This window comes from Grus americana, chromosome 5, assembly GCF_028858705.1.
Source record: "Grus americana isolate bGruAme1 chromosome 5, bGruAme1.mat, whole genome shotgun sequence".
NCBI classification, from domain to species: Eukaryota; Metazoa; Chordata; class Aves; order Gruiformes; family Gruidae; genus Grus; species Grus americana.
The window spans coordinates 67,428,075-67,440,951 of NC_072856.1; the positions used below are offsets into that span (position 1 = coordinate 67,428,075).

At 41.6% G+C, this 12,877-nt stretch overlaps 1 protein-coding gene across 1 annotated transcript; it reads right to left on the reverse strand.

Moving 5' to 3' along the window:
* Nucleotides 1-122: 122 nt before the first annotated feature.
* PSMC6 (proteasome 26S subunit, ATPase 6) lies at nucleotides 123-12,481 on the reverse strand. The gene is made up of 14 exons (XM_054827498.1): nucleotides 12,325-12,481; nucleotides 11,506-11,585; nucleotides 11,117-11,156; nucleotides 10,866-10,918; nucleotides 7,234-7,301; nucleotides 6,680-6,794; nucleotides 6,009-6,096; nucleotides 5,774-5,835; nucleotides 5,553-5,676; nucleotides 5,151-5,212; nucleotides 4,009-4,129; nucleotides 3,838-3,918; nucleotides 1,756-1,827; nucleotides 123-597 (listed from the first exon to the last, which is right to left on the reverse strand). Exons 1-14 carry the CDS (start codon nucleotides 12,449-12,451, stop codon nucleotides 479-481), a joined length of 1,212 nt encoding a protein of 403 aa, XP_054683473.1. The 5' UTR covers nucleotides 12,452-12,481; the 3' UTR covers nucleotides 123-478.
* Between the last annotated feature and the right edge of the window lie 396 nt (nucleotides 12,482-12,877).

Sequence of the window (12,877 nt, forward strand, 5' to 3'; positions counted from 1 at the left end):
CCATTTAGTATGTAAGGCAGAGGACTCCAATGCAATCCCTTCGCCAGAGAAAAGTTGCTCTGCAAATACCAAAGACACATAATTCAACTCTCTTGAAGAGTTACAGAGAAGGTACACCAGGATAAGCAGATTTAAACAAATTTTATTCATAAACTGTTTGGGGAAAGGAAATGTACTGATATAAAAAAAGTCAAGAACTGAACTGACTTTCTTACAGGCACATTTATAAATTCACACCATCATTGCTAAGAGAACACATCCCCACACATTGTACTTAACCTGGGATGTAATGAATATTGTATTTCAGAATTGTACAGAAAACACACTTCTGTAGCCAACTTGCAACTAGTGTTACCAAATTATTAGCTACAGATCACACAAACACCTTACAGTAATAATCAAGAGGTACATTATTTCTCTCTTTTTATACATTAACCCAGTATGATGTATGCAGTTAATCACAAATGATGTGGTTAATTTAAACAGGTTTGTAGTCAAGCTTGGACTCCAGCTTCTTAGAATCAGCCACTTTTCTAACAGCTTTCATGAAGTCTTCCTGAACTACAAAGTCATGATCAGCACGGATCGCAAACATACCTGTGAAGAGTAATTAAACAGCAAGAGTTAAGTTTGTGCTCCTTGCGGCAACAGAACAGAGAAGACAGCACGTAAAGATTCACTCAAAGTAAAAATGGATCTGAGTTACACTATCTGTGTGAAGACTTTTACATGCAGGTCTTGGATGCTAGGAAGAGGAGTAAACTTCAGTGAGGTCACCTTTCTGAACTAGGTGATCACTAAGAAATGTATTAACTTTTTTTAGACTACGAGTGTGTGGTTGTTGTGGTACTCAGCCTTCCCATGCAAGCAAACGCTAAGCGTACGATGAATTTACAATGTGGAAAAAGCCTAAAATAGCATTAACTCTCCAGTCACCCAGGTACTAAGAGACTTGGATTCTCCACAAAAAGGAAAAAAAAATGGGTATAATCACTGTTTCTGGAATGTATCTAATTCCTCTGAGATAGTATGACATACGTCACAACACTCGGCCAGTAAGCGGTTAAAGGCCAGTTCCAGCTCAGAAATGGTATGGCTGATTTACCCCCACATCGTGCTGAACTGAACTACAGAAATCTTTTCTACCATGCATGTCACAGGATAGTGCCCAAATCCGCACAACCCTGTGTGGATCCAGCCTGTGCACGGCAGGGGATATTAGCAGGTGTAATGTCACACGAATGCAGCGCTACTGCTCCTAACTGGCAGGAGATCTGCACGTTATCAGCTGGACTGTTTGTACGCCTAGCTGGTTTATCCGCACACCCGATAAGAGACTTGCTGTAACCTTAGAAGGACAATGTAAAGAATCAAGTTCTGCATGACTGTATAGGTCATAAGGAAACTTGGAAGAAAGAAAAGAGGGTTTGTTCAAGCTATTCCGCCAAGCTTCAGGGCACATCATCATGCTGCTGCTTATGCTTAACAGTCCAGAGACGCGTGACATGCTGTGAAATACACAAGTGTTTTGGGATTTTGCTACTGTCCAGGTGCTAACATTTCCATTGAGTAAAAGCTATCTAGCCCTACAGAAAGGGATACAAAAAGTGAGCATCAGTGCACAAGCACTGCATGCCAGCAGAGCATTTTTGACCTCATGATGTTAATCCATTTACAGAAGTATCAGAGAAAATAGCTCAAATGTTTAGCATTTACCAAGACTTAACATATCAAAGTTAAGAGTTAAGAAAATACCTGCTTCAGTACAGACATTTCTCAAGTCTGCTCCGTTAAAGCCATCTGAAAGCTTCACGATTGCTTCATAATCTATTCATAAAACATGAATGCCAATTAGAAATAAATTTACACTTCCCGTTACGGATGCCAAGGAAATACAGATCCAGTTAACAAAGAAACACTTACATTAAATTAACTGAAATAAATTAATCAGTCCAGTGGACAGCTATTTGCTCTGAAATCAATCATCTGTTTTGCCCTTTTCATTAAAACATAAATGTATTGCAGCCAAAAGCTCATATAATTAAATCCCAAAATTACTAACTTGTGGTTACGAGCATCACCATGAAATGCAAGAAAAGCTGCATCAAGGCGATGCTCTAATCATCATTTAAATGATGTAAAAACCCAGAAAACTTATCTCCAAGTGATCATAACTCAGTCCCTTTCCGCTTATAACAACTGCATCTACTAAAGGCATTTGATGTCTTGATATATTAAGCCTGATATTTTATGCACATATATTTACTAAAAAAGTGGATATGGTTATAGTTTCTAGAATCAATTTCTAAAACACTGCATCTATGGAGCCTCCAGCAAGTTCTGATTTTTGCAAGGCTGCTTATTGAAACTATTATCAACTTTCTGCAAAACTTTTCAAACCAGTTTACCTTCTGTATCAAATTCAGAATGAACTGAATGTTTTTATCTTAAGAATGCAAGAACTCCCTAGAGATTAGAAATTCTTCAACTTTATTTTAATTCCATGTAGCACAATGTGCTATAAAAAAGTCTACCCATAATTATAAAGTAAAAGAAAAAAAAAAACCCAAAAAATGAGGGGATTAAGCAATGTTGAACATTGCAAGGTTTGGTTAAGTTTAGAGTTTTCAGTAGACGCCAGTACTGGAGCAGGAGAATCTCATGCCTGAACACGGAACAGGTCATTATCTTTGGATTTTAATGCAATTCACACCCCACCTTGCCACTAAGTTCTGGTTTTCCTTTCAGATATTAAAGCTGAGCATCACAGTCTTCCCACATCGCGTTCAGAAACGTAGCTAATACCCATATGACATCTCACCTTGCTAAATGGTGTAAGGGAATGATCCTACCCTGCTTCCACTCCAGTGCCCGAAGATACAGGGAGAAAGAATGAAGTATTTTACCTCAGGTTCATGATTTGCTTTGGAGCTTCTTCTCTGTCTTAGACTATAGCCACGTGCATGTTTAAGCCATAGTTGCTACTAAGAAAGGCAATCTTCATCCCTCCCACCCTCCTCCCACTCCCGAGCCACCCCCCCCTACTGAGCTGCAGCTGTTTATGCAGCCAGATGGTGAACAAGATCAGTTCCACTACCAGGATCACGCTGCCCAGCTGCACGAATAGCTCATGTCAGCAAAGGGGCAGGTCGCACAGCCTGGGAACAAGCAGGCGGGGTCTGCAGGGCCTTACTGAAATAAAAGGCAGCCAATGTTGTTTTAAAGGCAAATCACAATTACAGATTTCTTGAGGGAAGCTCTGAAGTGTCACTGTGAAACTAAGACTGTGGTCAGAGTAACAGAGTCACTAAATAAACCTTCCCTGTTTCATCTGATGGATATTTCTCCCCCTTACGCTCTGGAGAGAGCTCTCTACACCACTGACCAAAGCCAAGCTTTGTTTCAGACAACAAGGTTTTCCTTACGCCATCTCCAAACTCCAAATTAAGTTTCTCCATCACTTTTCAAGATTCCTTATTGTTTTCACACTTCTGCAGCAACAATTTTTCTATCTTTGGGGGCCTAACGAAAACGCTGTTTACTTGCATTACGCTATTCCTTTAGAAATAGGAAACTACCCGATAAGAATCATCTTGATTTTCCATTTTACAACTGTGCTCCAAGAGTTTATATTCAGTTTTCCTTTGCAAAGGAAGGCTATGCTACAATTCAATCAGGATGCATTTTTTTTTAAAAAAAAAAGTAGTAGAATTCCGAGAGGGGAAGTTGTGTGGGTGGTGTAAGAGTAGGAATTAGAAGGGCAGAGTCATCATAACGCACCCTCTTCGTATTTTTTCAAACAGAAGTAGGAAGGATATCCAGGAGCTTCCTACTTACCTATTTCACCATGTTTAGTGATAGGCCCTGCATGAATCTTCAAAATGTCTAATCTGGCTTGTTCATTTGGTAGATCAATATCTAGGAAGAATTACAGCTTTAATAAAAACAGAAAACCACATTTCACATGGATAATATCCCCCTTCCAGCCACTGTGAAATAGTAACTCACGTATTTTTCTATCCAGTCTTCCAGGCCGCAGAAGTGCAGGATCCAGCGTGTCTGGTCTGTTAGTAGCCATGATCATTTTAACTCTGTGCAGAGTATCAAATCCATCCATCTGATTCAGTAACTAACAGAAAACAGAAGTTTGGTTTTTAAACAACCCAAAACCCTCCTAGTGTGATCTAGCGTACTTATTTTCTGCATAAGTATTTTCACCAAGATGTAAAAGCGGTAAAGATAAATCAGAAAAAAAATGCTGCAAGCCTTCTAGCAGAAGGCCACAGCTCCGCGCATATTCTATAAGCAATAAAGGAGAGCTTATGAGAGATGCAGAAAATGCTTTGCCCAGAGAAAAAGATGTTGAGCAAAGCAGAGCTCAAACGTGAAAGACTTGGCTGAAACAATAAGGCAATGAAAACAGTGTGAGTACTAAAGGAGCCAATGGCTGGCTGACACATTTTGGTTGTATTGCAGTAAGTCCAGGACATTCAAATCAGACATGGAGAACAGCCTCCAGAATACTAATCCACACATATGAAGACATTTCATTGTGAAGATGCTCTTTGATTGCAGCAATTTAATTCTTTATGTAAGGCAGACGCATTCTTTTGAACTGGGCAAACTGTTTGCAAACATAGGCCAATGAAGTTTCCCATTAGCTTCAGAATTCTTAATTGTCACCAGTGGTTTTAAAATTCTCTTCACACAACCCAGTTTACCAGAGTAATTAGTACAGAAACAAAGAAATACAGCCAACTTCTCCTAGTTTTGAAAATCAAATTGTAACAGTTCTAAAATTTTATAAAGTAAGCGTCTTTGGGACTAAAAGAGACCGGCTCTGCTTTCCCTTCTTTAAGAGGGGGCTCTCCAAACCTTCAAGAAGATGCAGAAAGCAGCAGCAAAGTCACAGTAAAAAGCAAAAATACCCCAGATAACTTTAGCAATTTTAAAGATTCTGTCAATTAGTCTCCAAGCTGAATTATCAGGATGTGCAGCTGCCTTTTGTCAAAGCAGCATCTAGTTCACTATTAGGTAAGATTATTAACTCAGAAAAAGTTCTACCAAGCCAGGTCATAGTGTAACAATTCACATCTGTGTTATTATTTAATGTGTGCTGTACGGTACGTAGTCAGGGTTTAGACACTCACCTCCATCAGAGTCCTCTGAATTTCTCTATCAGCTGAGGTGCCTTCAGAAAAACGACGACCACCTGCAACATACCAAACTTGTAAGTTATAGTACTTTATTTTTGCCTCCGTATAATACTAAGTCTGAAGCCAATTAGGTATCCCTTTTAGCTGGGGGGAAGGAGGGGTGGTATTTAAATGCACACATTTTTTAAATGCTTTTTGACTGTATGAAAAATATCCAAGCCAAATACAAATAGGTATGGTTCTAAGCTCCAGGAGGAAGCTGAACCACTTGTCCTGTTATGTTTCTTCTGAACAAACATGCATGCACACTCTCTTTTGAGAGGACAGACTGTAGCTTGATAGCTAATTTCAGTGTTAAAAGGAGACTCTAGCCACCCTCCAGGTCATCAGCCTTACCAATAGCATCTATCTCATCCATGAAAATGATACACGGCTGATGATCTCTGGCATAATTGAACATCTCTCTGATCAGTCGAGCACTTTCACCAATGTACTTGTCCACTATTGAACTCGACACCACCTTTTGAAAGACAAAAAACACGTGAGTGAAGAGACCTGAGTGCAAACAGATTAAACGTGCATGCATATGTGTAAATGCAAGAGTAAAGTTACACTACCTTTAGGAAGTTGCAATCAAGCTGGCTAGCAACAGCTCTGGCCAAAAGCGTTTTCCCTGTACCTGGACAGACAAGAGACTGAAGCTGTTTAACTAGTAACCCAACAGTGCCTGCCAGTGACTTTAACAAAAAAACAAAAGGGGAAAAAAAAAAGAAAGAAAAAGAAACAAACCAAGGCTATTGCCGCAGTTTGAGAGTGACAACTAAGCATTCATTACCTTTTCATGAGACTCACCAGGGGGGCCGTAGAGCAAGCAGCCTTTTGGAGGTATAATTCCCACACGCTGGAATAATTCTGGGTTTGTAAGTGGCAATTCTATTACCTGTGAATAGACAGATAAAACAAACCAAGACTCTGAGGTTTAAAATAGATCAGCAATCCCAGGAAGCTAATGGTACATTTGCCAGCCTGTTTTCCAGATACCTGTATTCTTATCTGTGCAGCATATTTGGTATGAGAAACAAGTCAGAAAATGTCAGATTGATCTAATGGATCGATCCACAACCCTGCCCTTGCTGTTCAGATGACAGCTCTCCAATGGTTTGCTTCTCTCAATGCTCTTTGCTCAAAACATGTTTCACTACTGTCATAATACAACTACCCAGAGCAATTCTAGTCGGTTTTGTGCAAAATTCAAACTTGGTTTGTTGGTTGCCAATCCCAGTTATGCACTTCCATCTGACTTTATGGCACTGCCTTAACCTAACGGGTCTCAGATCCTTCAAACTCACTTCTTAAGAGGATTTTCTTTGTTTTAGTATCAATCCAAGCTTCTCTAACAGTAGAGATAAGTTTGAGAACCCGGTTTTGGTTTTTAGAATAATCAGTAAGGCATGTTTGCACTGAAAAACTTCACTCAGAATGTACACCACTATTTGATAAGTGTTTGTGAGAACACTGGATACCTCTCGCAGCTCTCTGATTTGTTCTGACAACCCTCCGATCTCAGAATAGGAAACATCCCCTGGATCTTCATGAGACATATTATAAACCAATGGATCCACTTCCCTTGGCAAGTATCTGGAAAAAAAAGAGTTAAAAATAGACATTTTTTGTTGTGCAGACACATTTATAAAGTTATTGCAAAAAATTTTACAGCAACAATGAAAATTATTTCTTCTCCTCCCATCTTAATAACAAGTTTGTTAAAAAAACAGAATAAACTCCAAACCTAGTAAACTTTTTCAAGTTTTAAATCAAATAGAAGTTTAAAAAACTGCTGAAAATGCTGAGTTGTAACTGAATTTTTTTTAAACAACGAATTTCTTTTTAAACCATATCTTAATAGACACATAATCCTTCCCTCAAAGTAATTGTCCTTACCTAAGCACTGCTTTGCAGAAAACATTTACAAAACATTACAAAACTGATTATTCAAACCTTCGTGTAACCTACTCAGATCACTGTTTTTCCCCCTTTACATGATGAGCAGAAGAGCAACTGTAGAGCAGAAACCTACCTCATAATAGTCAGAGTGGTCATATCCAGAGCAACTCTTGTTCCCGGCTTCAGCTTACTTTTGTCGAGCTAGTTGCAAAGAAAGTATTTTTATTAGAAACACGCTCCAAAACAACGGCTGGTTTTAGCCAAGATGTTTACTGTAGCTTGCACTCTTTGCTCAATCACACACAGGAAGAAAACAAGGCTACTGAGCTACATGCCAAGCAGTTTGTATAGTAAACACTGTTTCCCCCTCACCACCATTTTTCTGGGAATGCTTAAACTGGGAAAAAACTGTTTCATGGGAATGTGATCTTTGGGAGAAGCAATCCAGGAGCTGGCCTAGACCAATGAACCTGTTGGTTGTCACAGCTGGACACCAGCAAAGCTAAACCAGACCACGGCAAGAATTTTTTTGAACCTTGAAAGCGATCTTGAACAGCAAGTAACTAACTTCTCTGCCACTTTTAAAAACAAGCAAGCAATCCTCCTTTAAGGACACATAGAGCAGCCTGCTCATTTGAGTCCAAACTTGCCCCCTTCTACTCAATGGCTTTCTCATTTCAGGACTGCCAAGAAAGGTGATACATCTTCCTAACCTATTTTCTCTAAGCCTTCCATCATTCGCACATTTTCGCATATCCAGTTATGCCCCATCTTCAAAGTCCACTGTTCCAGTTGTTACTCTTTTGCTATCATTTACCTCAGATGCCTCACTCATCTGCCTCAGCAGTTTTTGTCTGCTCACTCCATTTTTATGAGATTCTGAAACACATTACCAGACCTATTCCAGTACATCCTGCTAATTTCTGCTGGGATTAAAACTACTAACTTGTGTTTTTAAGAAACCTGACCTAGGAGAGCAGTCTCACTTCTCACACAACACAACCTTGAACAACAATCATAGAGATTACCTCACCACTCTAATTGGGTTTTTTTGGTTTTGGGGTTTGTTTTTTTTTTTAAATAAAGGTACTCAATCCACATTTGAATATAAAACCTAGTTATTCTAAGCTTTACTGACATGGCATCTGAACAACAGGGATTTCGACAACTGTTTGCAAGCACTGCCTGAAGCTTCCCATCACCCCCACTGAGGGGATTTGTAAGGTCCCTTGCCCACGTGGGTTCTTTAGTCTCTGGTAGCGTTCAGGATCAAGCTGTCGCTTCTCCCTTACTGGGGTCACTAATAAGACCTCTTTCCAGCTGCCTAATCTTAAGAAATCTGTAAAAGCTTGAAATTCTATCAGATTCAACATCACCCAATACATTTAAGTTATTCTGCAGTGAGAAGAAAACAAAGAGAAACCACTTGACCTTGAATTCCTTAGGAAATGCACTTTAGATAGGGAAGTAATTTTGTTTCGATTTAAACAGCGTTGCAGTGCAGCACAGCCACAAGGACTTTGATCAAAAACTAGTCTGTGAAACAACTCTGTGGGAAATCATCCGCCTCGATATTTTAACTTTTTTAAAACAATCGTGGATATGGGTTGTTTTAGTCTCCGGTATCAAATCAAGGATCTTTTAAGATCAAAGAGTGTTTTTACTGAAGAATAAACTTGGAAGTATGTGCTGCAACACCAGGCTCATCCAAGGACAACCTATTCCATAGCATTTATCTCCCGTTCAACACGAAACCTCAAGACTACCTAACGTATCCCTAAGTGGAATTAAGTATACTTATGCTCCAGAAAATATTTTGTTCATTCTGGTGAGAGAAAATAGTGAGTTTGCACCACAACATCTTGAAAGGGATGAAGCTTAAAATTAGGTATTTAAAGAGCATTTTGATACCAATAATTCTTGCAGATGTTTTATGCAAGCAAAACCGTATCGCATCGGTATGCTCGAGGAAAGTCAAGAATATCCGTACACATACTACATGAACTAACACAGTTATGGGTACCCACATTTCCCAGATACTTTGTCTCTAAAAGGAGGAGAAAAGGTCCATCCTCACTGAGAAATACGCAATCCATTAACAGTGAACGGCATAGGAAAATACTTGTTGCATGAGTTTTGCTCCCTGCTTACTGCTAAGTATTGTTAGTCATGGGCCTTCACCAAGAATTCCTCTGACAACTAGAAACGCCTCCTCCCGCCCCTCTCTTTAAATTCTTCAAAGTACAGCAGGCTCCCCACTCTGCCGCTTGCTCTTGCGCCACCGCAACACCTGTACGGCTGAATCACCTAAATAAAGTTGGTTAATTTTTGTACATTGAAGTTCCATTACACTGTTCTTCAGTTTAACTTCCATGTACAAACCTTAAGCTAATCCAGAGATTCTGGGTAATGGAAAACATTTGCAAGTTAGTCTTGCAAACACATTTTCTTTCTTTACAAAGAATCAGTAAGAGTTCAAAATTCTGTAAAGAAAGAGAAAGAAAAGCCACCTCTAACATCTCTACCACCTCTGTGCTCCTTTTACTGAAGGCATTTCTATTTTTCACAATTTCCATAATACAGAACATGCTACAATCACAATGTGTTAAAAGCTCAACTGCAGTTACCTTTCTCCACCATAAAGGAATCAGTTCAAGATGCACTGAGTCACAGCTGATAAAAGACCTTACACTTATTTGGGCATTAAAATAACTACGTAAAATGCTGCTGTCTTCTCAAGATATGTGATTTTTCCCTGGGGTCCCTATTCTCTGTTCAGAGATACCTTACAGTCTCATGCTTCATACACATTCCTCTTAGCTTCTGTTTCTCAGAGTCAGGGATGAGTATCATGAAAACTAACTAGAGATTCACTTTTGCTCCCCCAATCGCTCTGCACTTGCAGAACACGTTCACTAAGTATTGTGGTTTCTACTTAATAGGCAGCTTTGGTAAGGAATAGATGATCCATTAATTACTGTCAGTGGGTTTAATTACTGTCAGTGGGTCACATTCAGTGCTCAATTAACCAACAAGCAACTTTTAAACCACTTCTGCACTACACCCTTATACTTTTGTGTAAAAATTAAAAGCAAAGAGTACCTTAGTGGTTCTTGCTGACTATTGCAGAAGATGGATTATGCTGTCAGCAATGTTCTGTATTAAAGTGTCTAACTTCTGTACAATTTGGTGTAGGTAAAAAAAAAAACTGTTGTCTCATAGACTAGAAGTGATAATGCTTTTTTTTTTTTTTTAAGATCATCGAGAATAAATAAAAGCCCCTCAGAGCGTTTAGAACAGGGGATTTGCCTGCTGTAATTATTTATTGGAGTGGAAAAGCAATAGAAAAGAAATACATAAAGATTATATAGTTATATAACATTAAGTCTACAGCTCAGCACTACAACAGTAATGGTCACATGGCGTGTTCACAGCAAGAGGCACCTTCCACAGTTGATTAATTTTCACGGTGATGATTAATTTTCAGAGAGTTCAAGATCAGGCAGAAAGACAGAGCTCCAACTCAAGGAAAAGAATAAAACACATGCAACATTCCAGGAATGTTGTGGACTACTTCACCTCTACTAGGACATTACACTACTACCAGCTACAAAAGGAGAGGGCAAGCAGACACCAGTATAAAACACCCACATACATCTTAAAGAAGAAAATACTTAATCCCAGTAAGGACCCAGTTTATGAAAAGCAATGCTAATATTCAAGACCAAAGCAAACTTTTAATAAACATTCACATAGATCAGCTACCTGACGACGACAGCCAACCACGTATCTGGGTCCATTTGTAGCCTTCACAATGACTGGAAAAAGAAGGTCAAAGAAAAACATCAAATTTACTTGATTCACTGCTCTGAATTACACTTCTGAACTGTATTTTTTGGCCAATACTGAGATCACCAATACTCTTAATTTTTTACTTCTCCAAATCTTTAGCCAGATTTTAACTACAAAAGCTCATTTTCAAGATTTTGAAGACCGTAACAGTCCAGTGTACTTACATTTCTCTTCTGTCAGCTGTTTAAGAACCTCGCCAACAATCTGCAAAAGAATAAATGCAGTATTAGCCTACGGATAAATTACCAGTGCAAAACAACACTTAACATGTTTCAGGACACGGAAGATGACAGTCACCTTTTGAAATTCTTTCTCCTGCTTCACACTGTTCACCAGCACTTTTATTTAACACATTTCTGTCAATTGAGACAAACAGAAAACCTCTCTATCCCATATAGTGTGCCTGTTCCTGATGGAAAGGCCCCTGTTTTGGTTAGCTGTACCTGTCCAGTTTACTCTTTCTCGATATCAAAAACGGACTTAAATGCTACTTCCAGGCAAGTTCACTGTCAATCACTACCACCACCAGTTGCTATGACTGTTTCTTACGTACCTGCCCGACACTCTGCAAAGCCTTGAGATCATTTTCTGATTTTTCATATTGCTTGGTGAGCTCTTTCAACTGTTCCCTTACTAGAAAAAGAAACACAGAGTTTTCCTAAGCTTTCAATTCAACAAGAACTCAGAAAAATAGCAGGTAGAACTAGACCGTGGGACATCTGCACACCCAGTACATCACCTTCCTGCAATCACAGGGGAGCCCCTGCTCCAGGGCCTGCACACCCTCAACACAGTGGCATTTCTTACTAGTGAGAACACTCTGCAGAAGGCATCTAAAAACCCAATCCAGAATTTAAAAACACCAAATTCAAAGGTATCAGTGCCTTTGTACCACACTGACATTTGTATGGCGGGATATGCTACTGCCAGAACGATTTAACAGAGGACGTTTGCAACAGGAAAATAAAAGGCTGACAGAAAAACCTCACGGGGGAAAAGGCTGAGGAAAGAGAATGGCCCGGCTTGATTTGGAGGCGGCGGGGCCTGACCCTCCCGTCTGCCCCAACGCAAGGGGGGTCCCCAAGGCCCCGGCTGCCCCGCGGGGCTCTCCTGAGGGGAAAGGAAAGCAGCCACGGCGCTGCCACGGGGAGCCACAACACAAGGCTCTGCCGCCGCGGCCGGCAGCACTCAGGCCCGCCCGTCCGTCCGCCCGCCCTCCCCTCAGCCCAGCACCGGCGCTGCCCCACGGGGCCCGGCCCAGGCCCATGACGAAGCGCGGGCACCGGCGCGGCGGCCGTGGGGCTCCCTCAGAGCTCTCCGAACGCTCAGCAGCGGCGAGCCCCACAGCGACGGCCCTCGGGACGGCGCTCACACTCCTTGAGGCGACCGTCGATCTCCTTGTGCTCCAGCAGCTTCTTGCGGTAGTCCTGCAGCGCCTTGTCTCTCGGGTCCGCCATGATGAGCAGCCGCCGCTCATAGGGAATGCCGGGAAGGGCCATGGCCGCCGGGGGCAGGGCCGCGCGCCCGCCCCGCCCCCCGCGCGCGCCCGCGCCCGCCCTGCCTGCTCGCCCGCCCGCCCGCCCTTCCACACGCTGTAGCGCCCCCTGCCGCCACGGAGCGGGGGGGGGGGGGGGAATGCGCGGAGCGCATGCGCATTGCGACAGTCGCGAACATACACCGCCCCCTGGGCGTCGTGTCGGCCGCCCGCCCCGTCTACAACGTATGTCTGTATTTACCTGTATGTGTGCATACGTGTGTGTGTGTGTGTGTGTGTGTGTGTGTGTGTGTACAGCCGCGCACCATGGCGTCTGGCACGAGTAACAGCCAGGCCGAGCCTCCTCAGGAGCCCCCAATGGCTCCTCAGTCATCACCCCAGGGTTTCCTGTCAGGCGGCTCCCCCGGGTTTAGGCCGTTCGGCAGCTTTG

What these genes read in the sequence shown, in the direction of transcription:
- PSMC6 (XM_054827498.1), bottom strand. Translation starts at nt 12,451, where the DNA reads ATGGCCCTTCCCGGCATTCCCTATGAGCGGCGGCTGCTCATCATGGCG. An exon ending in CGACGGTCGCCTCAAGGAGT is followed by an intron (nt 11,586 to 12,324) that starts GTGAGCGCCGTC and finishes TTCTTTTTCTAG; the next exon opens with TAAGGGAACAGTTGAAAGAG. An exon ending in ACCACTCTGACTATTATGAG is followed by an intron (nt 6,795 to 7,233) that starts GTAGGTTTCTGC and finishes TTTTTTTTCCAG; the next exon opens with ATACTTGCCAAGGGAAGTGG.